At 48.5% G+C, this 27028-nt stretch overlaps 1 protein-coding gene across 1 annotated transcript; it reads left to right on the top strand.

Moving 5' to 3' along the window:
• CCDC63 (coiled-coil domain containing 63) lies at positions 1–27028 on the top strand. Its single transcript, XM_082230142.1, has 12 exons — positions 1–230; positions 5066–5180; positions 6564–6730; positions 8004–8193; positions 9073–9192; positions 11405–11586; positions 12172–12353; positions 15265–15482; positions 19322–19396; positions 21139–21331; positions 24051–24248; positions 26718–27028. Exons 2-12 carry the CDS (start codon positions 5142–5144, stop codon positions 26855–26857), a joined length of 1704 nt encoding a protein of 567 aa, XP_082086268.1. The 5' UTR covers positions 1–230; positions 5066–5141; the 3' UTR covers positions 26858–27028.

The raw sequence follows: 27028 nt of genomic DNA, 5'->3' as shown, positions 1-27028 counted from the left end.
CTTCTGCTGCAAGCGGAGCGGGAGGCGCGCGAAAGCAAGGGACGCCGACGCTGGCCTCATTTTCTGCCCTTTGGAAGATCAGCATTTTCCCTTTCGTTGGCTGGCCTCTCTGAAAGGAAGGTAGAGGAATCCGCCGTCGCGCAAGTTGCGCGGCGGTTAGAAGAAGACGCTTGCGAGATCCTGTCCCGTAGAAAAAGGGAGGCAGCGCTGCGGCTGGTGCCCGGAGGAAAGTGAGACTTCTACTTAGCCCAGGCTCCGTTATTCCCCTTCCTTCTCTCCCTGTGGTGTCCAAATAATTGTTGTCAATCACATCTGAGCCCTCTTTCCCCATCAAGCCTCTCCTAATTCCCCCCCTATTTATGTGATCGATATTCACGGTTCTTTCAAAAGCATCATAACTAAGGTCCCTGCCCCCAGAGGTTTACAGTTTCTATGCTGCAAAATAAGAAGGCGGGAGGGTGGGTCCAAGGGGTCAGTGCAGTTGAAATGGGAGACGCATTTATTATTATTATTATTATTATTATTATTATTATTATTATTAATTTACAGGTATTGCATTTACTGTATATCCCAATTTTTTCTTCCAGGAGCTCAGGGTGGCATACATGGTTCGCCCCCTCCTCATTTTTTTTTATTAAAAAATACATTTATTTGTTTTATTAAAAAAAATAAATTTATTTGTTTGATTTTTCAGATTAAAGTTTTATAATCGCATATCTCTCTGCTGGACTTCCCTCCTCCCCTTTGTGGGTCCTATTGTTAATCATATCCTCCTGCATCTTTTATGATAATCCAAATCTTTTACATCTCCTTTATGTCCAAAATTCACCATTAAACTACAAATGTTATTCCAACCCTACTAACAATTATTTATTTATTTCTATACCGCTTTGCATTTTAAATAAAAATCTCAAAGCGGTTTGTTGTTGTTGTTGTTGTTGTTTAGTCGTTTAGTCGTGTCCGACTCTTCGTGACCCCATGGACCAGAGCACGCCAGGCACTTCTGTCCTCCACTGCCTCCCGCAGTTTGATCAAACTCATGCTAGTAGCTTCAAGAACACCATCCAACCATCTCATTCTCTGTCGTCCCCTTCTCCTTGTGCCCTCCATCTTTCCCAACATCAGGGTCTTTTCCAGGGAGTCCTCTCTTCTCATGAGGTGGCCAAAGTATTGGAGCCTCAGCTTCACGATCTGTCCTTCCAGTGAGCACTCAGGGCTGATTTCCTTCAGAATGGAGAGGTTTGATCTTCTTGCAGTCCATGGGACTCTCAAGAGTCTCCTCCAGCACCATAATTCAAAAGCATCAATTCTTCGGCGATCAGCCTTCTTTATGGTCCAGCTCTCACTTCCATTCATCACTACTGGGAAAACCATGGCTTTTACTATACGGACCTTTGTTGGCAAGGTGATGTCTCTGCTTTTTAAGATGTTGTCTAGGTTTGCCATCGCCTTTCTCCCAAGGAGCAGGCGTCTTTTAATTTTGTGACTGCTGTCACCATCTGCAGTGATCATGGAGCCCAAGAAAGTAAAATCTCTCACTGCCTCCATTTCTTCCCCATCTATTTGCCAGGAGGTGATGGGCCCAGTGGCCATGATCTTCGTTTTTTTGATGTTGAGCTTCAGACCATATTTTGCGCTCTCCTCTTTCACCCTCATTAAAAGGTTCTTTAATTCCTCTTCACTTTCTGCCATCAAGGTTGTGTCATCTGCATATCTGAGGTTGTTGATATTTCTTCCGGCAATCTTAATTCCGGCTTGGGATTCATCCAGCCCAGCCTTTCGCATGATGAATTCTGCATATAAGTTAAATAAGCAGGGAGACAATATACAGCCTTGCCGTACTCCTTTCCCAATTTGGAACCAATCGGTTGTTCCATATCCAGTTCTAACTGTAGCTTCTTGTCCCACATAGAGATTTCGCAGGAGACAGATGAGGTGATCAGGCACTCCCATTTCTTTAAGAACTTGCCATAGTTTGCTGTGGTCAACACAGTCAAAGGCTTTTGCATAGTCAATGAAGCAGAAGTAGATGTCTTTCTGGAACTCTCTGGCTTTCTCCATAATCCAGCGCATGTTTGCAATTTGGTCTCTGGTTCCTCTGCCTCTTCTAAATCCAGCTTGCACTTCTGGGAGTTCTCGGTCCACATACTGCTTGAGCCTTCCTTGTAGAATTTTAAGCATAACCTTGCTAGCATGTGAAATGAGTGAAATTGTGCGGTAGTTGGAGCATTCTTTGGCACTGCCTTTCTTTGGGATTGGAATGTAGACTGATCTTCTCCAATCCTCTGGCCACTGCTGAGTTTTCCAAACTTGCTGGCATATTGAGTGTAGCACCTTAACAGCATCATCTTTTAAAATTTTAAACAGTTCAGCTGGAATACCATCACTTCCACTGGCCTTGTTATTTGCAGTGCTTTCTAAGGCCCATTTGACTTCACTCTCCAGGATGTCTGGCTCAAGGTCAGCAACCACACTACCTGGGGTGTACGAGACATCCATATCTTTCTGGTATAATTCCTCTGTGTATTCTTGCCACCTCTTCTTGATGTCTTCTGCTTCAGTTAGATCTTTACCACTTTTGTCCTTTATTATGGTAATCTTTGTACGAAATGTTCCTTTCATATTTCCGATTTTCTTGAACAGATCTCTGGTTCTTCCCATTCTGTTGCTTTCCTCTATTTCTTTGCATTGCTCGTTTAAGAAGGCCTTCTTGTCTCTCCTTGCTGTTCTTTGGAAATCTGCATTCAATTTCCTGTATCTTTCACTATCTCCCTCGCATTTAGCTTGCCTTCTCTCCTCCGCTATTTGTAAGGCCTCGTTGGACAGCCACTTTGCTTTCTTGCATTTCTTTTTCATTGGGATGGTTTTAGTTGCTGCCTCCTGTATAATGTTGCGAGCCTCCATCCATAGTTCTTCAGGCACTCTGTCCAGCAAATCTAAATCCTTAAACCTGTTCCTCACTTCCACTGTGTATTCATAAGGGATTTGGTTTAGATTGTATCTTACCTGTCCAGTGGTTTTTCCTACTTTCTTCAGTTTAAGCTTGAATTTTGCTATAAGGAGCTGATGATCTGAGCCACAGTCAGCTCCAGGTCTTGTTTTTGCTGACTGTATAGAGCTTCTCCATCTTTGGCTGCAGAGAATATAATCAATCTGATTTCGATGTTGCCCATCTGGGGATGTCCATGTGTAGAGTCGTCTCTTGTGTTGTTGGAAAAGCGTGTTTGTGATGACCAGTTTGTTCTCTTGACAGAACTCTATTAGCCTTTGCCCTGCTTCGTTTTGATCTCCAAGGCCAAACTTGCCAGTTGTTCCTTTTATCTCTTGATTCCCTACTTTAGCATTCCAATCCCCTATAATGAGCAGAACATCCTTCTTTGGTGTCACTTCGATAAGGTTTTGTAAGTCTTCATAGAACTGGTCAATTTCAGTTTCTTCAGCACCAGTAGTTGGTGCATAAACTTGGATTACTGTGATGTTAAAAGGTCTGCCTTGGATTCGTATCGAGATCATTCTATCATTTTTGAGACTGCATCCCAGTACAGCTTTCGCCACTCTTTTGTTGACTATGAGGGCCACTCCATTTCTCTTACGGGTTTCTTGCCCACAGTAGTAGATATGGTAGTCATCCGAACTGAATTCGCCCATTCCCGTCCATTTTAGCTCACTGATGCCCAGGATGTCAATATTTATTCTTGCCATCTCATTTTTGACCACATCCAACTTACCCAGGTTCATGGTTCTTACATTCCAGGTTCCTATGCAATATTTTTCTTTACAGCATTGGACTTTCCTTTCGCTTCCATGCATATCCACAACTGAGCGTCCTTTCGGCTTTGGCCCAGCCGCTTCATCAGCTCTGGATCTACTTGTACTTGTCCTCCGCTCTTCCCCAGTAGCATGTTGGACACCTTCCGACCTGAGGGGCTCATCTTCCAGTGTCATAACTTTTATATGCCTGTTGTCTTTGTCCATGGAGTTTTCTTGGCAGGGATACTGGAGTGGCTTGCCGATTCCTACTCCAGGTGGATCACGTTTGGTCAAAACTCTCCACTATGACCTGTTCATCTTGTGTGCCCTGCTCGGCGTAGTTCATAGCTTCTCTGAGTTCTTCAAGCCCCTTCGCCACAGCAAGGCAGTGATCCATGAAGGCGGTTTACAAAGCGGTTTACAGCATATTAAACTTCTTCATTAGGGCTGGTGAGTCTGGGCCTCGCCCCCTAGGCCCAGGTGGATTTTAGCTGTTTACAATGGTTTTTAGGATAAATTAGAAATTTTCCCCATCCCTAATTAAAATTTTGGTCTTCCTGATTTCTGGTTCTTCCGGTCATTTTAGCCCTTTTTGTGATAACCCGTCCACTTCACCTGCCATTCTTCTCCCCCTCCTCATTTAAACCCCACATAAACTCTGTGAAGTAGGTTAGGCTGAGAGGCAGGGACTGAACCCCCCTCTCCCAGATCATCAAGTGAGCTTCATGGCTCAAGTGGGGGGATTTGAACCCTGGTTTCCCCCAGGTCCTACCCCAAGACTCTAACCACTGCACCACACTGGCATGAGACTCCAACGGTGCTTGCAAGTGTGTGGGCAGTACCTGATGAGTTCAGGTGTAAACAGACTAAATGACACCCCCCCACCCCACTCCGCCCTCACCTGCTCCCAAATTCTGGGCTTGGCAAACGTCAGTCAACCTTGCAACTCCTTCATGCCAAGACCTAACGAAATGTCTAGAATGACCCGCTTGGAATGGGTCAGTTTCCATAGAAATGGCAAGAAGAAGGTTTGTTCCCCCACCAGTACGTGCTCTCTTGTCATTTCTATGGAAACCCAAGTCCTGAATGGGTTGGACAAAGCTGTGCCATCTGTTGGACCCCCTCATTATAGAAGGAGAACAAGCTCTGTGATGCCATCAGGATAATGTTCTCCCGTTAAGCCTCAGAGAGCCATCTGGGGTGATTTCGCCTTAAGGGAAGCAGAGGAAAAGGGGCGAGAACCAAATTTGCCAGTACGATGGAGCAATTGCTGATGGTCCCTTGCTTCCGAATGTACATTTGCTCTTTTTTTCAGGGCACGGGTCTTCCTTCAAGAAACATACTACCTTCGTTTTGCTTGACGGAGGCGACTGACATCAACAGGAGAGAGAATGAAGGCCTTGACTAAAATGGCGACTGGAACTACCCTGGTAACTCTTAGACTGCTCTGGAATGACTCTTGAAGACATCTTGTGTTTAATTACACGGCACATTTATTGATGGGCCACAGTTGTCACCAACGTCTTACAAAGGATGACATTGGTACCAGTGGTTAACCCCCCCCCTTTTCTGAGGCCGTTTCCACATGTGGGTTTCGTTTTGTTTTTACTCCTAATGGCTGGTCTGGGCTGTGGTTACACGCGTGACACACAATTTCAGATCAAGCAACTTCCGGTTCCAACTCTTCAATGGATTGGTTGCCGTGGGATGCAGGGCCTTTTTTGTCGCAGCCCCAGAGCTCTGAAACTCTCTTCCGAAGGGTGTCAGCTGGTCTCCCTCTCTGACAGCAGAAAAAGATGGTTTTGTTTCCTCCCCCCTGTGTTCTCCACTGGTATCTCCGCTGTTGCTGCTGCTGTTTTAAAACTGCCCAAATAGGAAGATGCTTTCTTTCTCTGCTGGGATTTTGGAAGCAGGAGCCGGGGGGGCTTGGCGCTTGTGGGATTCCTAATAGGGTAGGGCACCTGCTATGCTTCGGCCCCATCAAATGGCTTTTGTTGGTGGGAGATATATAGGAATCATCATCATCATCATCATCATCATCATCATCATCATTTATTATTTATACCCCACCCATCTGGCTGGGTTTCCCCAGCCACTCTGGGCGGCTTCCAACAAAACACTAAAATACAGTAACCTATTGAAAATTAAAAGCTTCCCTAAACAGGGCTGCCTTCAGATGTCTTCTAAAAGTTTGGTAGTTATTTTTCTCTTTGACATCTGATGGGAGGGCGTTCCACAGGACGGGTGCCACTACCGAGAAGGCCCTCTGCCTGGTTCCCTGTAACTTGGCTTCTTGCAGTGAGGGAACTGCCAGAAGGCCGTCGGAGCTGGACCTCAGTGTCTGGACAGAACGATGAAGGTGGAGACGCTCCTTCAGGTATACTGGACCGAGGCCGTTTAGGGCTTTAAAGGTCAGCACCAACACTTTGAATTGTGCTCGGAAACGTACTGGGAGCCCCTGTAGGTCTTTCAAGACCGGTGTTATATGGTCTCGGCGGCCGCTCCCAGGCACCAGTCTAGCTGCCGCATTCTGAATTAGTTGTAGTTTCCGGGTCCCCTTCAAAGGCAGCCCCACGTAGAGTGCATTGCAGTCGTCCAAGCGGGAGATAACCAGAGCATGCACCACTCTGGTGAGACAGTCCGCGGGCAGGTAGGGTCTCAGCCTGCGTACCAGATGGAGCTGATAAACAGCTGCCCTGGACACAGAATTGACCTGAGCCTCCCTGGACAGGGAGGTTTGAGCCTTTTGAGCTTAAAACAGGCCCCCCTTCCCTCTCTTTTCCCCTTCCCTCCTGATCTGCCCCGATCCGCAGCGCCAGAAACAATCCCGCTCCAGGAGCGAGAACTCTGACTACACTGAGAAGGAGAAAGAGATGATGGCCGAGACTGAGCTGAGGAAGCTGCAGCAACAGTTCCGGATCATGGTGGAGAACAGGAAGTCTTTTGGGATCAAGACTCAGCGGCTGTTGTTCCAGCAGGAGTAAGTGGGGCAGAGTTTTGCAAGGGGGGTGGCCACATGAAGGGACGTCCACAGGGACCAGAGGTGGGGAAGCTCAGGCACAGGGGCCAAATGTGGCCCCCGGGTCTCCATGTTTGGCCCTCAGAACTATCCCCAGGAGTATAGCCCTTGCTTTTCAAAGGCAAAGGTGCCAAATCCGGGGTTTTTTGCCCCAACCCCCACCTGTCCTGGCTCCCATCTGATGAAGTACATGGAATTACATCACAGTTTCTGCCAGAAGCTTTAATGACCACTGCAGATGTGCTATTGACAATCAATCAATCAATCAATCAATCAATCAATCAAATCTCTCCTATAGAAAAACTACGGAAACGTTAGGTAAAGCTAAAGGGACCCCTTACCATTATGTCCAGTCATGACCGACTCTGGGGTTGCGGCGCTCATCTCGCTTTATTGGCTGAGGGAGCCGGCGTACAGCTTCCGGGTCATGTGGCCAGCATGACTAAGCCACTTCTGGCGAACCAGAGCAGCGCACAGAAATGCCATTTACCTTCCCGCCGGAGCGGTACCTATTTATCTACTTGCACTTTGACGCGCTTTCGAACTGCTAGGTTGGCAGGAGCAGGGACCAAGCAACGGGAGCTCACCCCGTCACGGGGGTTCGAACCGCTGACCTTCTGAGCGGCAAGTCCTAGGCTCTGTGGTTTAACCCACAGCGCCACCCACGTCCCACTACGGAAACATTAAGAAGACATTTTTAAAAAAATCCTAAAGAAAAAAGCAACAGCACAGTGGCGGCTCATTTTCCCAACAGCTCCTTAGGAACTCGCCTCCCTCTTCCCCATAGTGCACATTCCTTAACTACCGTTCTGCACCCGTTCTGTTTGGGGCTGAAGGAAGGTCTGTGTTACATATTGCCATGTTGACTTAGATTAATATCACCAGCCCCAGTCCCCTTTTCTGGACCAGACCCCCTCTTTCAGATGCCCACTGGCATTAAGACAATAGCCTCCCACTGTGGGTTGGTTCCAGCATCCAGTATTTGAGGCGCACTGTTCCTGTACATGGAGGCTCTGCTCTCATTCCTGATGGCCATTGGTTGCCACTTTTTACGGATCCACCCCATCTCCTTTTAAAGCCATGTAGGTGAACCCCACCCCCCTTGCACATGCGTCCCGTTGTGCGGAGAAGTATTACCAAACGCACGGCGCAGTTGTGGGCCTCCATTGGTGCGTCTGTGCAGTGTTTGATGTGAGGATGCACACTCTTAATCTCTTTCCCTCCTCTGCCGCAGGAGGCAAATCCACGCCTTGAAACAAGAGCACGACGAGATCAGTTTACTTCTGAGCCTCACCAAGTCGCCTCGGAACCTTTTCATCGACGACCGCAACTGCATGGAGCTTAAATTCCTTTTGCAGACCAAGGACGAATACGACGCCCTCATCAGAGCCACCAAGGCCTTGATCTCGGAACTGGATGACAAGGTGCATGGTGGGAAATGCCGGGAGGGGTGTGAGGTCTGGTGCACACACCCTGAAATTGGCTTGTATTTTTGGCTTTCTAGTTTGCTGCAAGCAGAAAGCCTAGAGTCATAGTATCATAAAGGTAAAGGGACCCCTGACCATTAGGTCCAGTCGTGGCCGACTCTGGGGTTGCAGTGCTCATTTCACTTTATTGGCCAAGGGAGCCGGCGTACAGCTTCCGGGTCATGTGGCCAGCATGACTGAACCACTTCTGGCGAACCAGAGCAGCACACAGAAACGCTGTTTACCTTCCCACCGGAGTGGTACCTATTTATCTACTTGCACTTTGACATGCCAGAAGTGGCTTACAGAGCCAGAGTCGGTCACGACTGGACCTAACGGTCAGGGGTCGCTTTACCTTTACCTTAAATTGGATTTAGAACAGTAAGAAAAGAGAATAAGATAGTTAATAGTTGGAAATAATTTTAGATTAAGAATGATATTGGAGAGCTGTTACATGCAGATAGAATGAAATTCAGAAGGGAGGGATCTGAAGAAGTCAATTAATAATGTAAGAGAAATTGGGTTTTTAAGGGATATGTGTTTAAGATTCCATTTTTTTGTTTTTCTTGTTTAGTACTGTATTGTGTTTTCTTTTGTGTGTGTTTTTTCCCCTATGTTATATTTATTATACGTAATTGTGGATTTCTTTTGAAAAAATAAAAACAGATCAGAACAGCAGCAGCCACATTTGATGTGTCTGTATAGACTTGTCTAAACAGAAATGGTCGGGGGGGAGGCACCAAAAAGTGGGTGTCTATGGGGTGAAGCGGAGGGACGCGGGTAAACTGGTGCCTGAGCTATTCATATAAAGGTCTTCCTGGATCTCTCTTGTTTCAGATCATGGAACTGGAGAACAAGATTAAGAAACAGAAAATGCTTGTCATCAAAACGAGGCAGGAGTACAACGGCAGGTGGCTGCAGAAGCAGATCCAGCTCTTAGAGAACCGACTCAACCACGTGAGCTGTGGCCCCCCACCTCCGCCGGTCCAGACCCCCCTCCTGAGTCCCACACCTTCTGCCTCTGCTGAGTACCAGAGTCTGCCTCCTCGGGGAGGTGGCAATGAAATAATCTCACCCCCTGCGAAAAACCAACATTATAAACCCAGTTAAAAGCAGCGGGAACTGTTTATATTCTGCTCCCAAGCTTCAGGGGAGCATCCTGCAACACACACACACTGTGCTGGTCCTGTGGGTTACTCGAGAGGCGAGGTCCAAGTCCGGTCCATGGTCAAAGGTGCAATGGGGAGGCAGTTCGTAGTAGCTGAAGCTGGGTGCAGGGCAGGGAGTCGGGTGAAGTCAGGAACAGGCTTGCAAGCAGAGAGCCAGGGCGGGTCAGGAGCTCAGGCAGGAAAGCAGGACAGGGTTCAGGCAGGAACTAGCAACCAACAACGTTGCTCCCGCAACTTGGGACTGGGGCTGGCCGGCTTTTATCTGCCCCGAGGCATAGGGCGGCGCCGATCCTCTGGTGACTCGCCTCTCCTGGCCTGGAGGCGAGCACTCCTCCTGTGAAAACTTAGTTCCCTCCGCCTCTCTGCCCTGAGCCTCTGCAGCCCAGGAGAGGCTGGAGGGTCACCGGACCCAGAGGCAACCTCAGTTTCCTCTGACGGGGCTGAGAGTGGAGCACCTACAGGCAATGGGTCCTCCATCACCTCCGGAGCCAGAGCAGACTCAGCTGATGCCTGCACCTGAGGACCCAGCACAGGTGAGGACCCTTCGGGCTCATGCCCCAGCCCCGGCTCAGCTGGTTCTGGAGGCGGGGAATCCTGTGCAGGCGGGGATCCCTCAGGTTCAGCATCCGAGTCCGAATTCCAGGCCATCACACACACATGAGGGAAGGACCAGCAGACTTGCAGGGACTCCACGTTTTGTAGAAGGACTCATTTATTTATTTTTAAGGGGGGGAATCCCAAGGAGGAGAAAATGTTGCACAATATCCCCAAAAGATCTCAGTGGCACAGGATGCTGAGAGTGGAGAGAAAAACTGGGTGGGAGGGGTGGGGGACCTCAGACCCAGGGTCCAAATGTGGCCCTCTAGGGTCCTCTCTGGCCCTCATGTCTCACCCCAAGCCACATTCCCTCTCTGCAGGTCACACCTCTCGCTACCTCTGCTCCACATCTTCCTGGGATGTGCCCTCGAATTCCAGCCAAAGTAAACGTATTAAAAAACAACACCCGATCTAAAATCATGACTATTCCTCTAGATGGCACAGACTAATGCCGAGGTGCTTCAGCACCTCTTTGCAGGAAGAAGGTTTTGCAGTTTAGGACAGTAATAATAATAATAATAATAATAATAATAATAATAATAATAACAATAATAATTCATTATTATTTATACCCCACCCATCTGGTTGGGTTTCCCCAGCCACTCTGGGCGGCTTCCAACAAAACACTAAAATACAATAACCTATTAAACATTAAAAGCTTCCCTAAACAGGGCTGCCTTCAGATGTCTTCTAAAAGTTTGGTAGTTATTTTTCTCTTTGACATCTGATGGGAGGGCGTTCCACAGGGCGGGCGCCACTACCGAGAAGGCCCTTATGCCTGGTTCCCTGTAACTTGGCTTCTCGCAGGGAGGGAACCGCCAGAAGGCCCTCAGAGCTGGACCTCAGTGTCTGGGCTGAATGGTGGAGGTGGAGACGCTCCTTCAGGTATACAGGACCAAGGCCGTTTAGGGCTTTAAAGGTCAGCACCAACACTTTGAATTGTGCTCGGAAACGTACTGGGAGCCAGTGTAGGTCTTTCAAGACTAATGTTATGTGGTCTCGACAGCCGCTCCCAGTCACCAGTCTAGCTGCCGCATTCTGGATTAGTGGTAGTTTTCGGGTCACCTTCAAAAGTAGCCCCACATAGAGCACATTGCAGTAGTCCAAGCAAGAGATAACCAGAGCATGCACCACTCTGGTGAGACAGTCTGCGGGCAGGTAGGGTCTTAGCCTGTGTACCAGATGGAGCTGATAAACAGATACCATGGACACAGAACTGACCTGTGCCTCCATGGACAGCTGTGAGTCCAGAATGACTCCCAGGCTGCGCACATGCTCCTTCAGGGGCACAGTTACCCCATTCAGGACCAGGGAGTCCTCCACACCAGCCCGCCCCCTGTCCCCCCAAAACAGTATTTCTGTCTTGTCAGGATTCAACCCCTTCCTCATTTTGCTCTTTCCAGGTCACGGTTTATTTTGACACCATCATGATCACCAATGCCAAACTCCGCGAGGAGATAGAGAACCTGCAGTGCCAGAAGTCTGTCTTCAATTCCATCTACTCCCAGCTTCACAAACAGCTAGAGCAACAGAGGAAGACGATGGACTTGTCTATTGTGCAATCGACGCAAGACTACGAGCAAAGGTGAGAGCAGCTGGTCCCAGGTTCAAATCCCGCCAGGTTCAAATCCTGGGATCCGCCCCGCCCCCCACCCGAAACCCCGTAGAGATGCCTCCAGTCGTTGTTGTTGTTTAGTGGCTTAGTCGTGTCCGACTCTTCATGACCCCATGGACCAGAGCACGCCAGGCACTCCTGTCTTCCACTGCCTCCCACACTTTGGTCAACTCTCCCAACATCAGGGTCTTTTCCAGGGAGTCTTCTCTTCTCATGAGGTGGCCAAAGTATTGGAGCCTCAGCTTCAGGATCTGTCCTTCCAGGGAGCACTCAGGGCTGATTTCCTTCAGAATGGATAGGTCTGATCTTCTTGCAGTCCATGGGACTCTCAAGAGTCTCCTCTAGCACCAGAATTCAAAAACCAGTCAATGTAGACAACACTGAACCTGGTGGGACAGTAGTGTGACTATTAAAGGCAGCATCCCTGTGTTCCTGTCCTATTTCTGAACATGCATTTTCATGCATTGCAGGGGTTGGACTAGAGGACCTTTGGGGACCCCTTTCCAACTGTGATTCTATGATTTGCCCGTCACCACCACTTCTGCCCGCTTCTAGGGTGGAGGCCCTTGCCAGGATCTCTGCGATGAAGGAGCGGCGCTGCAAGGACATTGCGCAGTTCAACGTTGAGTTTCGGGAGCTAGAGCGGATCTACAACCACGAAACCAAGCTGAAGGCTTTCATGCTCATCAAGCTGGTGGACCGCTCGGAATTTGAGGAGCAAGCCAAAAAGGAAGAAGGTACCACGCATTGTTGTAAACAAATATCTGCCCTTTCCCCCCCTTATGGGGAATCCAAGAGCCCATATAGAGTCCTTACGTAGGTTCCCTATTGGTAGGAGAAAATAAGAGAGGCCAACCAGAGAATATTGAGAAGCAAAGCAGCTAGTAAGCCTGATCTTTATTGATCTGTTGCAACAGGGTCCTCACTCACCACACGCAGGAGGGATCAGGAACCCAGAACAATGGGGCACAAGCCCTTCTATAGACTTTTGGAATTGCCCACCCTGTAGCTCAAGACCACCCCAAAAAACATGATACAGTACATACATCACAGAAGGAGGCGGTCTACAACAGAAATCCTGTTTGCCAGGATACCTGTTAATGGTCCCTGATTGCTTTACCAGGGCAGCCTGGCCATTCTTTTGTGATGGTTAATACTTTTAGTTCCTGAATCCAGGTCATGGGCTCACCTTATTCATACACAAATACGTCTTTCAGACAAGGTTTGTAAGCAAAAAGACAAAGGGAAGGTTTTCCCCATTTCCTTCCTCCTTGCAAATAAATATATTGAGGTCAATTTGGGAGAGTCAAAATGGCTTCAGGATTGCTCTCCTGTGCTATTTCAGACATGTGGTTTATATACTTGTGTATGTGCTTGCCTTGTACATTTATAAACATTTGTTTTATATTAGGGACTTTAGAATTCTTACAACAATATGCTTTGAATTCATGCTTTAAAGTTATGATTTAAAGGCTTGCTGAAGACGCTCCTGTATTTATGAAAAGAATAGATTTAAAAGTTCCTGCTGTTAGGGTCTGCTTTGTAAATTTTAGCCAGTTGCTCAGCCTTTGGGCTGCTGAATGTGTGAAGCAGAACACACTGGCTGCTGAAAGCAAGAGGATGGATCCTGTGGGCGGTATTCAGTCATGGTGCAGTCATGAAACTGGCTCATATCCCGGCCTGTTTGGTTGCTTGACACCACAGCTTCCATGACTTTAAATTTTAGCTCTTTAATTGCTGCCTTTAGTGGGTTGAGCAATTGATAATAATAATAATAAAATTTTATTTACCGTATTTTTTGCTCTATAAGACACACCAGACCACAAGACGCACCTAGTTTTTGGAGGAGGAAAACAAGAAAAAAAATATTCTGAATCTCAGAAGCCAGAATAGCAAGAGGGATCACTGCACAGTGAAAGCAGCAATCCCTCTTGCTGTTCTGGCTTCTGGGATAGCTCTGCAGCCTGCACTCGCTATATAAGACGCACACACATTCCCTTTACTTTTTAGGAGGGAAAAAGTGAGTCTTATAGAGCAAAAAATACGGTATATCCTGCCCTCCCCAGCCAAAGCTGGGCTTAGAGCGGCCAACAACAGTAAAATAATACAGCATTCTAAAATCAATTCATTATAAAATCAGTTCAAATCAAATTGATGGCAACCATTGGGCTAGAGTTCTGTGAAGAATTACCAAAGGAGGGGGTCAGGCTGTGCCTTGGCCAAAGGCCTGGTGGAACAGCTCCGTCCTGCAGGCCCTGTGGAAAGATGTCAAGTCCCGCAGGGCCCTGGTCTCTTGTGACATGACAGAGCGTTCCACCAGATTGGGGCCACGGCCAAAAAAGCCCTGGCTCTGGTTGAGGCCAGCCTAACCTCCCTGTGGCCCGGGACCTCCAAGATGTTTTTGTTTGAAGACCATAAGGTCCTCCGTGGGACATACCAGGAGAGGCCATCCCGTAGGTACGAGGGTCCTAGGCCATATAGGGCTTTAAAGGTTAAAACCAGCACCTTAAGCCTGATCCTGTACTCCACTAGGAGTCAGTGCAGCTGGTATAGCACTGGGTGAATGTAATCCTGCAGTGATGTTTTTTCATGAGTGTTGTGAGTCAGTGGGAGTGAGTTAACCGGCTTGATGCCCGAGTCTCCTGCAATTATTGGGGTCCCGGATCCAACAAGGGTCAAAAATCAAATGGAGGATTCCGCTGTTGAGTTACCCAGGCAAAGTGCACAAGAACCACCTAAGTATGGTCCTTTGTATAACGAAGGAAGTAGCTTTTTGCTGGAGGGCAAATGGGTGGGTCCCCTCCTTCACCTGGCTGGTGGTGAGAAAGACCAAGACAAAGAGTGTGTGTGATCTGAGCCCGAAAAGGCAGAAGCCAGACAGTGAGAGCCATGCTTGATTTCTGTTTAAATCCAGGGCTGTGGCTATGGGAGAAGCAAGACCTTCTTGGGGTGTTAATGCTATGAACCCCTCTATCTTAGGCTCAGGTTGTATATACGTGTAAATAAACCATAGTCTCTGCTGCCCCACATTCTGCAAGGAAACACAAACCTGTCAGGAATGAGCCAGCTCCCAGTGAAGGTTTGCAGCCAACTGCAGAAAGCAGCCAGGAACAGGGAGACTTAGATGTTAGGCAGGGGAGAGCCGGCCGCTGCAGACTGCTGCTCTTCCTGACCTTGATGGGTGATAAGGCAGTAGCTGAGAGCAGGCTAGAACACGGCCAGAGCTCGCAGGAAGCACATATAGGGGAGAATATATTCAGAGACAGCCTCTCAGACCAGGGAGAGGGTAGAGCTGATCCACTCAGTCCAAAGAGTCGGTGAATGGGAGGGCTGCTAGACAGGAAGCAAAACAAGAGACGTGAGAGTGGTAAGTTCAATATCTTCTGTAGATCCCGGAAGGAATCTTCAGAAGGGTCATCTTGAGTAATGATGCTGGAGGCTTTGTTAGAGCCGTCCAGAGTTATCTGTTTGTCTTGGCAATAAGTCCACCTTTTTAATTATCTACGCTTACTGTGTTATAAACCTGGGAACCTGGACTTCTGACAGAACCCTGGGTAAGTGCCTGGAACCCCCTGGAGCCTTGCACCCCTCAGAGACTGAGGTGGCAAGAGACAATTTTATGAACCCTCCCCCTTGAATCCCTTCCAGCTCTCAAGGCCAAGAAGCGAGCCAAGACCAAGGGGGAGAGCTTTGAGAGTTACGAGGTTGCCTTCATGCGACTGCTGAAGCTGACGGAAAATGGGGACATTGACCAGCTGGTGGAAGAGTTCATTGCGAAGGAGGAGAAGAACTTTGCCTACTTCAGCTATCTCACCGAACTGAACGATGACAATGAGAGGCTGCAGAAAAGGATTGAAGACATCCAGGTCTCCTCTCTGCCCTTCCCCCTCCTACGCCCCTCACTGGTCCCTGGTCCTCTGGCCCAGGCTGGGCTCTGGACTGCTGATCCTGCTGCAAGTGGGCTGTGTTTTGATTGAGCAGTAATAATAATAATAATAATAATAATAATTTTTATTTATATCCCGCCGTCCCCAGCCGAAGCCGGGCTCAGGGCGGCCAACAGCAATAAAATAGTACAGCATTCTAAAATCATTTGGTCCCAGCTCCTGCCCACCTAGCAGTTCGAAAGCATTCTTAAGTGCAAGTAGATAAATAGGGACCGCTTTATAGTGGGAAGGGAAACGGCGTTTCCGTGTGCTGCGCTGGTGCAGGTTCGCCAGAGCAGCTTTGTCACGCTGGCCACATGACCCGGAAGTGTCTCCGGACAGCGCTGGCCCCCGGCCTCTTAAGCGAGATGGGCGTGCAACCCCAGAGTCGGTCACGACTGGCCCGTACGGGCAGGGGTACCTTTACTAAAATCATTTCATTATAAAATTAATTCAACTCAAATTGATGGCAACCATTAGGCTAAAGTTCTGTGAATATTGCCAAAGGAGGGGGTCAGGCTGTGCCCTGGCCAAAGGCCTGGTGGAACAGCTCTGCGTTGCAGGCCCTGCGGAAAGATGTCAAGTCCTGCAGGGCCCTAGTCTCTTGTGACAGAGCATTCCACCAGATTGGAGCCACAGCCGAAAAAGCCCTGGCTCTGGTTGAGGCCAGCCTAACCTCTCTGTGGCCTGGGACCGTCAGGATATTTTTATTTGAAGACCGTAAGTTCCTCTGTGGGACATACCAGGAGAGGCGGTCCCGTAGGTACGAGGCTCCTAACCCGTATAGGGCTTTAAAGGTTAAAACCAGCACCTTAAACCTGATCCTGTACCTTAAACCTGATCCTGTACCTTAAACCTGATCCTGTACCCCACCGGGAGCCATTGCTCCCGGTGGCTCCTGGATTGAAATAGCTTGGCCACAGCTGTTTATGCCCTGGTAACCACACAGTGCTGCAATGCCCTTGGCATGGTATGGAGGCTCCAGCTGACGCAGAACATGGCAGTCAAACGCCCGCCAGCATGTAACACATTGCTTGGGGGTCTGCCACCAGCTGCCGGTTTGCTACAAGGCCACATTCAAGATGCTGGTACTGCCATCTAAGGCCCTGTGCAGCTCAGAAACGGGTTGCTTAAGAAATGACCTCCATCCTTGTACAGTCATACCTCGGGTTACAGATGCTTCAGGTTGCATTTTTTTGGGTTATGGACGTGCCAAAACCCGGAAGTACCATAACAGGTTACCTCTGGGTTTTGGCGGTCATGCATATATTATAATAATAATAATAATAATAATAATAATAATAATAATAATAATAATTTATTTGTACCCCACCCATCTGGCTGGGTTTCCCCAGCCACTCTGGGCGGCTTCCAACAAAACACTAAAATACAATAACCTACTAAAAATTAAAAGCTTCCCTAAACAGGACTGCCTTCAGATGTCTTCTGAATGTCAGGTAGTTGTTTATCACTTTGACATCTGATGGGAGGGCGTTCCACAGGGCGGGCGCCACCACCGAGAAGGCCCTCTGCCTGGTTCCCTGTAGCTTTGCTTCTCGCAGGGAGGGAACCGCCAGAAGGCCCTCGGCGCTGGACCTCAGCGTCCGGGCAGAATGATGGGGTTGGAGACGCTAAATTGTGCTTTGCGCATGCGCAGGAGACCAAATCACAACCTGCGCATGCACAGACACGGCGCTGCGGGTTGCGAACGTGCCTCCCACACAGATCACATTCGCAGCCTGAGCGTCTACTGTACCTCCCAAATCAGTCAAGTACATTTTTGTTCCAGCTGGTTTTCCCAGCAGGATAAATGGGTCTACAAGTCTTCCTGTGAGGGTTTTCTTTTTGCTTTAAGCCAGTGTTTCCCAGACTTGGGTCGCCAGCTGTTTTCGGACTACAACTCCTATCATCCCTAGGAAGCAGGTCAGGGATGATGGGAGTTGTAGTCTTAAAAACACCTGGAGACCTAAATTTGGGAAACACTGTTTTAAACGTCCCTTTTTGTGTCTTTTTAAGTGTTTTTAACTATTTTATGTGTAAATTGCCTTGAGATCGTGGCTTGGGAGGTGATTAAGAAACCAGTTGCAATAATAATAAAATAAAGACTGTGTGTGAGAGAAACATTTCAGGAGCTACAATTGACTCATTGCTGCCACCATGTAGCCAATGAAGGGACTACAAGATGGCTAAACCTCTCTATCACCACCAACTACTCTTTTGGTTGGGAGTTGGACCATAGCTGTCAACGTTTCCCTTTTTTAAAGGGAAATTCCCTTATTCTGATTAGGATTCCTCACAAGAAAAGGGAAAGGTTGACAGCTATGAGTTGGACCAAACCACTTGATGTACACTTTCAAAATGCTTTCACCAACACCCACCCATGAATCCTGGAATGCGTACCAGATTCCTTCTAAAAAGGAGCCTGCAACATCGACAGCTACAGGAACAAAAACAGAATTCTCTGATTAATCCATCCATTAAAATATTTTATCTTGTTATTTCCATTTGCTTATACATATTCATGCAAAGGATGAAAGGGAAAAAATAAAACAAATAAATAAAAACTATAAGCATGCAAAGGAGTAAACTATTTTACTCTGATTAATCAGCAGCTATGCTATATGATCCTCAATACCCATGGAAATTAATGGACCTACAGTCCTTAATAATTATGCAGACTAGGCAGGGGGCACCAACTCCTTTATGCCCCTGCGTGCTTAAGTGGATATCTATTGGCAACAGAAGGTTTCTTCTTTCAAGACTAGCATTGCACTCAGGTGGCACATAATTCCAACTTTTCTTTACCTATTAATTTTCACATTTTATGTGATCTTTCAGACAAAGCGTGTTGTAAGGTGCATTATACAAATGTGACACTAGATGGCGATAGTGAGCTATGGCAAATTCAATATATTTTTCAAAACGTTTCTTTAAAAAAGCACTTCCACAATTTTTTTAATGCGTGCCTAGATTCTGTGGGATGTAAACACAGGAGCAGTCAATGACAACATTCCTAGAGTGTACATGTTACAACATGGGGAGGGATGTCTGTCCAGCAAGCAGGTAAACTTCCTGGGGACGGACTTCCTCCGCATGTGACCAGAGGTGGGTGTGGCCTCACCTGTGCAGGTAATGACAAAAGCACAGGGCAGGCAGCCATCTCTCTCTCTGCCATCACCTTTCGAAGAAGCAGGATGCCCTCTTGGCTCTCAGCCAAGAGAGGAGAGGGCTATCTTCCTATAAGATAGATTCTAAGTGTATTTTACCTTTTTAAGCCTGTCTGCCGTCTGGGATCATATTGTGAACAGATCGTGAGTAAACTCTTTATACTTTTATAAAGACTGTGTTGTGTCTTGTATTTTAAGAGGGAACAAAGGGGAAATTACCAGAGTAATTATTATAGAGGTTCTAGCGAACCTGTGCACACGTTACCGTTGCAAACTTAAAGGGGAATGTTTATAAACTCTGCTGATATTTTGGGAACTTGTTAGTACAAGTTGGATAAGGATATAATTAGTCAATATATCCTCTCCTGCACCCCAGAACATTCCCACAGATTCCACCCTAATTCTGGAAATCTAGCAAGCAGGAGCGACACCCACAGGATAAAGGGAGGAGCTATGCATGTTGCTCCACCCCCTTTTGCCCCTGGCCCCGCCCACCAGCTGCATGTTGGCCCCTGGAAACTTGCCAATGAGAAAATATGGCCCTTGCAATTTTGGAGAGAAAGGTTCCCCACTCTCTGCCTGAGCCCCTTTGTGCCCTTCTGTGTTCTGTAGAATGAAATCAGCAAGCTGAAATCTGAGCACAAGAAGGCAGAAGACATCGTTCGTGGCAACATGAAAGAAGTGGAGGTAAATGGGGCACATGTGGGGCTAACCTAGGGGGTCCCGTCGCTGTGGGGAAAGGCTGCAACGTTTGGAACTAGCTCAGAGGCAGCGTGTCCCGGGTTCAATCCCCAGTGACATCTCATGGGAGGGTTTGAGAGCTGCTGTCAGTCAGCACGGACAGTGCCAGATTTACATATAAGCCAAACAAGCTATAGCTTAGGGCCCTACTCTCTTGGGGGCCTGGGACGCAGGTGATGCTGTGGGTTAAACCACAGAGCCTAGGGCTTGCCGATCAGAAGATCGGCGGTTCGAATCCCCGCAACGGGGTGAGTTCCCGTTGCTCGGTCCCTGCTCCTGCCAACTTAGCAGTTCGAAAGCACGTCAAAGTGCAAGTAGATAGATAGGTACTGCTCTGGCGGGAAGGTCAACGGCGTTTCTGTGAGCTGCTCTGGTTCTCCAGAAGCGGCTTAGTCATGTTGGCCACATGACCCGGAAGCTCCTTTGGCCAATAAAGCGAGATGAGCGCCGCAACCCCAGAGTCAGCCATGACTGGACCTAATACTCAGTGGTCCCTTTACATTTACCTTTACCCCAGTCGCGGATGATTCTGGGGTTGCATGCTCATCTCGCTCTATAGGCCGAGGGAGCCGGCGTTTGTCCGCAGACAGCTTTTGGGTCATGTGGCCAGCATGACTAAGCCACTTCTGGAGAACCAGAGCAGGTCCTCATAGGTGCCTGAGTTGGCTTTCCTTCCTCTCCCCTCCCCCTCCCTTCTTCCTTTAAAAGTAAGGGACCCCTGACCATTAAGTCCAGTCGTGGCCGACTTTGGGATTGAGGCACTCATCTCGCTTTATTGGCCGAGGGAGCCTGCGTACAGCTTCCGGGTCATGTGGCCAGCATGACTAAGCCGCTTCTGGCGAACCAGAGCAGCACACGGAAACACCATTTACCTTCCTGCCAGAGTGGTACCTATTTATCTACTTGCACTTTGAAGTGCTTTCGAACTGCTGGGTTGGCAGGAGCAGGGACCGAGCAACGGGAGCTCAACCTTAAAAGGGAACAGGCATGACTGTTGTGTGTCACACGCCTGTTTACTTCCAGCACAGTCTAGGAACTTCCGTTTATATATAGCTTTTGTATTGCCGCTGTTTTGCTGGACACGAAGGAAAGCAGACATGTTTTTTCCTTTGTTCCTGCTGCTGAAACAAATGCTGTAATATACTGCTTACACATGGCTCTGTCCGCCTCTTCTGCTGTGAGAAGATTTACACACTCTGCTGATAGAGCGTGCACGGGTCTCTAAACGTATCTGAGGCTCGTGTCGCTGATTGATGCTGTTCCAAGGGAGACCGGTGATCATCCAGCTGCTGGCCAGTGGCTGGAGCCAGCTGGGGGCCTGCCTAATGCCCCTGTCTCCCTGGCAGTATACCAATAGCTCTGATGTTATGTACTGAGTTGAATAGGATCTAAAAGGCAGCAGTCTGATTGGTCCTAGAACAATAGGGTCCAGAATGCAGCAGTCTGATTGGTCCACAGGAGCCACCCAATCCAGCTCCAGGTGGAAGTGAATTCGCAACCTGATTGGCCTGCAGGTGAATCCCGGAATTAGCCAATCACGTGGGGCCCATTGTGTAAATAATGTATAAAAAGCAGACATTCTGGGGGAACTTCCATTCCTCCTCGCCACTATGAGCTGAATAAACAGCATGAAATCCACTCTCGACTCCGAGTATATTTCACCTGACCACCTCTCCTTTGGCCTGCAGGATAAGCTGCAGAAGACCACGGAAGAAGCCAACCTGTATGAGTACAAGCTGAAAGAGAACAGAAAGATCCTGGACCAGCTGAAGCAGGCGGTGGACTTCCTGTTCAAGGAAACGGGCTGCGATGCCACCCAGATCAGGGAGCACCTGGGCGAGACGGGGGAGATCACAGATCAGAACCTGATGCAGTATTTCAGTGAGTGATGGGGCCCTGTTGTTGTTGTTGTGTTGTTGCTGAGTCGTTTAGTCATGTCCGACTCTGTGTGACCCCCTGGACCAGAGTACGCCAGGCACTCCTGTCTTCCACTGCCTCCCGCAAATTGGTCAAACTCATGCTGGTAGCTTTGAGAACACTGTCCCACCACCTCGTCCTCTGTCGTCCCCTTCTCCTTGTGCTCTCCATCTTTCCCAACATCAGGGTCTTTTCCAGGGAGTCTTCTCTTCTCATGAGGTGAGTATTGGAGCCTCAGCTTCAGGATCTGTCCTTCCAGTGAGCACTCAGGGCTGATTTCCTTCAGAATGGATAGGTTTGATCTTCTTGCAGTCCATGGGACTCTCAAGAGTCTCCTTCTGCACCAGAATTCAAAAGCATCAATTCTTCGGCGATCAGTCTTCTTTATGGTCCAGCTCTCACTTCCATACATCACTACTGGGAATACCATAGCTTTAACTATGCAGACCTTTGTTGGAAAAGTGATGTCTCTGCTTATTAAGATGCTGTCTAGATTTGTCATTTGTCATTCTCCCAAGAAGCAGGCGTCTTCTAATTTTGTGGCTGCTGTCACCATCTGTAGTGATCATGGAGCCCAAGAAAATAAAATCTCTCACTGCCTCCATTTCCTCCCCTTCTATTTGCCAGGAAGTGATGGGCCCAGTGGCCATGATCTTCGTTTTTTTGATGTTGAGCTTCAGACCATATTTAGACTATATCCAGACCATATCCAGATGGCGCCCTAGACCAGGCCCATCTCTTGGGTTGCTTCTGCAATGGACCCAGCTGCACACCAGACACCAAAAAGCATCACGGGGCTGGCAACACCTCTGCAGGGTTTCAGGCACAGGATCTTTCCCTGGAGATGCCACTAGGATTTGAACCTGGGACCGTCTGTCTGCAAGGGAGGCACTCTGCCTCTGAGCTATGGCCATATCCCTGCAAATCTCCATTGGGCAAGAACAACCCACATTGCTGGAATCCATTGCCCAGTAGCTCCAGCAGGCAGCATGGTTGGTTGCTAGAAATGATGGGAGTTTTAGTCTAGCAAGATGTTTGAAGCTCTCTGCCTTCTTGGGGAGCAAGGAGCTCTCTGCATTGTTTCTGGAGGGCCCAGGATGCTCTTGCAAGATCTTACAGGGCTGTTGGGAATATCCCAGACCTGGTGCTTGGAGAGGGCCTTGCTTCCCAAGAAAGGTGGAGAGCTTAAAAGGTTTTTATGGACCAGGAAACCCATCCCAAAAAGAGCGTTTAAGCTCTCTGCCTTGCTTGCATTTAACTTGTGGGATTTCAGCCCTTCAAGCAGCCTTCAACCATGTATGGTTAGCATGGCACAAGTTAAATGTGTGTTAAGTTAAATGCGTTACAGGTAGGTAGTCGTGTTGGTCTGCTGTAGTCGAAACAAAATAAAATAATAGAAAAATTCCTTCCAGTAGCACCTTAGAGACCAACTAAGTTAGTTATTGGTATGAGTTTTTTTGTGCATGCGATGCGTGTTAAGTAATCTTACAATTGCCACATTGGCCTCACTTTGTCCGCAAATTCCGACTGCGGAAAGTTAAAGTGCGGCTTATATTTGCGACCTTACAGTATGCAGCCAGGAGCAGCGAGGAAGGGAGCAACTTATATCGGGGTATTTTTTATTTTTTCTTCTCCCCCCCCCCATCAATTTTAAAGGTGCTGCTTGTATTTGGGTGCGGCTTATATTCAGGCCAATACGGTATAATCATAATAGTGGATGCATTGCAAGAAGCAATCCAGATCTACTTGTGTTGCCTTTCAGCTCGATCTACTTTTCCCTGTGCACAGGCGCGGGCAAATGATTCATGGGCAACTTAAGCTGTGTTTTCTGTGAAGTCCCATTGTACAACACGGAGCTTGCATGCCATTCTCTTGAAGCAACTTGTGATTTTCAGTGCTCCTACATGCTTAGCTTTGGGAAAGACAGCGGTTAAAAAGACTCCCTTGCATGCAGATTCTGTAGCTCCAGGACACTGGCGACTGTGGGCACTATGGGATGTGATCCATGAGAGCCAGTCAAGTACAACATTCCTTGTAATGCTAGAGAAGACATGCGAGGGAATGTTTGGTCCAGCCAGTCAAAACTTCCTGTTCCTGTTCCTCCTGGCTGCAGCATCCTTCCTTTTGCATGTGACAGAAGGTGGGCGTGACCTTACCTGTCCAGGTAACAAAAGGACAAGTCACGCAGCACACCTCTCTCTTTTTGACTTCCTTCTTCATTTGACCAGCTTTTAGCTAGGACTGTATCCCCCCATATGGGGTAGATCCACATGTACATATCGGTAACTAAGTCTGCCTTCAGGAATCCAACTGTGAACTGATGTGAGTAAACTTCTTTTGATGACTTTGAATAAGATTGCCGTGTCTTTATTCTTTTAAGAGGGATTCAAGGGAACTTACCAGGAACGTACAATTCAATCTGAGACAGGTTGAATTGTACAATAGTGAGAGGCTCACACGAGCCTGCAACCAGCTATCTGCTGTGCATGTAAAAAAGGGGGATGTAAAGTCTGCTAAGTAAAGGAACTTGCTAACGCAAGTTAGGAAGGATATTAATAAACAATATATCCTCTCCTGCCACTCTGAGCATTCCCACAGAAACAGCAAGGGGTCTTTGACCCCTGGTGACCTCCAGCCAATAGGCCACTGCTCCTGAAGTAGACCACTCGTCTCCTCCCTTCAGGCATCTTGGAGAAGAAAAGCAACGACCTCTTGCTGATCGAATCTTTCCGGCGTTACAAGGAGCTGGAGGGGGAGCTGGACTCGGTCCCCATGCTGAACCCCTTTTTGGGTGGCTCCACCTTCCTGAAGAAAATGGAGACCATTAAGATTGTGCCACCTTCTCTCAGTGTCGATCCCTTCGCGGAGACACCGGAGCCCTGTAAGTAACTGTGGCTCTGATGCAGTGAGGCAAAATGTTTCTAAATGCTCTCAATATATGCAGCAGGCCTGCAGTCGGGGGTGAAACGAGGCTTTATTTCACCTGGGTCAAAGACCCAGATTGGTACTACCACCACCCCATGCATGTGCGTACACACACACACACACACACACAGAGAGAGAGAGAGAGAGAGAGAGAGGCTGGCAGCCCTCTGGAGGCTTCATCCGGGGCAAAAAACCTGGCTAAGTCCCCCCATAGCTACGACTCTACCTGCGGCTTACATGTGATTTACTTGCACAATTGCAGCTCTGCATGGAGTGGTAGGTGGGAAAACAAGCAATAAAAATAATATTTTTTTATTTATACCCCGCCCATCTGGCTGGGTTTCCCCAGCAACTCTGGCTCCCAACAGAATATTAAAAATAGAATCACACATTAAAAACTTCCCTAAACAGGGCTGCCTTCAGATGTCTTCTAAAAGTCAGGTGGTTGTTTATTTCCTTGACATCTGCTGGGAGGGCATTCCACAGGGCGGGCGCCACCACCGAGAAGGCCCTCTGCCTGGTTCCCTGTAACCTCACTTCTCGCAGGGAGGGAACCGCCAAAGGTCCTCGGAGCTGGACCTCAGTGTCCGGGCTGAACGATGGGGGTGAAGACGCTCCTTCAGGTATACTGGGCCGAGGCTGTTTAGGGCTTGAAAGGTCAGCACCAACACTTTGAATTGTGCTTGGAAAACCTACTGGGAGCCAATGTAGGTCTTTCAGGACCGGTTTTATATGGTCACTCCCAGTCACCAGTCTTGCTGCTGCAATCTGGATTAGTTGCAGTTTCTGGGTCACCTTTAAAGGTAGACCGACATAGAGCACACTGCAGTTGCCCAAGCAGGAGATAACTAGAGCATGCACCACTCTGGCGAGACGGTCCGCGGGCAGGTAGGGTCTAGGCCTGCGTACCAGATGGAGCTGGTAAACAGCTGCCCTGGATACAGAATTAACCTGCACTTCCATGGACAGCTGTGAGTCCAAAATGACTCCCAGGCTGCGCACCTGGTCCTTCAGGGGCACAGTTGCCCTATTCAGGACCAGGGAGTCCTCCACACTCGCCCTCCTCCTGTCCCCCAAAAACAGTACTTCTGTCTTGTCCAGATTCAACCTCAATCTGTTAGCCGCCATCCATCCTCCAACTGCCTCCAGACACTCACACAGGACCTTCACCACCTTCACTGATTCTGATTTGAAAGAGAGGTAGAGCTGGGTATCATCCGCATACTGATGAACACCCAGCCCAAATCCCCTGATGATCTCTCCCAGTGGCTTCATATAGATGTTAAAAAGAATGGGCGAGGGGACAGAACCCTGAGACACCCCACAAGTGAGGGCCCAGGGTTCTGAACACTCATCCTCCATCACCACTTTCTGGACATGGCCCAGGAGGAAGGAATGGAACCACTTCCAGCTCCCAGCTCCTCTAGATGGTCCAGAAGTATGTTATGGTTGATGGTATCAAAGGCCACTAAGAGATCCAGCAGAACTAGGAAACAGCTTTCACCTTTGTCCCTAGCCCACTGGGGATCATCGGCCAGCGCAACCAAGCAAACAAATGCAGAACTGGGTAGGGGAGAATGGACAGTGGGAAGGGGCCAGCCAAGATCTCACGTGACCGTCCCAGAACCCTGTGAGCAAGGAGGAGGGCTTAAAGAGCTCTTTCTTTGTGGGGGTTTCCCATCACTGAAAGAGTTTTCAAGCCCTCCATTTTGTTTACTGGGCTCTGGGAAGAAGGAGGAGGAGGAGGAGGAGGAGGAGGAGTAGTTTGGATTTGATATCCCGCCTTTCACTCCCCTTCAGGTGTCTCAAAGCGGCTAACATTCTCCTTCCCCTTCCTCCCCCACAACAAACACTCTGTGAGATGAGTGGGGCCGCGAGACTTCAAAGAAGTGTGACTGGCCCAAGGTCACCCAGCAGCTGCATGTGGAGGAGCGAAGACACGAACCCGGTTCCCCAGATTACAAGTCCACTGCTCTCAACCACTACACCACACTGGCTCTCTGGGAGGCTCCTGTGGCATCCCACAGCCTTCCAGAAGCCTTGCGTGGCCATCCCAGAGTCTGGTGAGGAAGGGATAGTCTCCATGGAAAGGGAATGATGCTCCTGGACACCAGAGCATCTCCTGCTGCCAGCTGGCCTCCGCTGCCACCAGTCCCATTTAGGACTGAAATGCAAGGTGAGAGGTTGGCCAACCAGAAGATCATTTCCTGATCTTTCCCAAGGAAGACCCAAGTTTATGACGAGCTGAGCAAGGGGACGAGGGGGTCTTACTGGTCATCTGAAGCAAGCTTGAGCCTGGGCAGAGGGTGAGGAGGAGCAGGTGGCCAGGGGCTCAAATTTCGTTTTGTTGCAAGCTGTAATTAAAAACCAAGCCTAATGTTGCGGATTCCACCTCTAAGCTGCAACCCCTTGAATTTCCCAACAGTGGAGGGTCCTCTGGACCACAGCACCCTGCGAGCCATGATCCTGGAGAAAATGGAGAGGGAGAAGATGAAATCGCTTAAAAACTCGGTGGAGAGAATGGAGGGCAGCCGAGAAAAGAAGAAGTATTCCACCAGACCCTAAGAGGAGGCAGGCAGGCACTCCGTCCAGAAAGCCCAGGGATTCTCAGCCCAGTTCGTAGACTATGTATGGGTGTAGATATATATATTTATATTTTAAAAAATACTAAATGGAGTACCAAAATGGGCTCTCTTTTGTAAACATAAAAGGTTATTAATAAAGGACACGATTTGA

The sequence above is a fragment of the Podarcis vaucheri genome (genome assembly GCF_965113315.1).
Source record: "Podarcis vaucheri genome assembly, chromosome: 7".
Taxonomy (NCBI): Eukaryota; Metazoa; Chordata; class Lepidosauria; order Squamata; family Lacertidae; genus Podarcis; species Podarcis vaucheri.
Note: the sequence above shows the minus strand (reverse complement) of the source record. Positions and strands in the feature narration are given on the sequence as shown.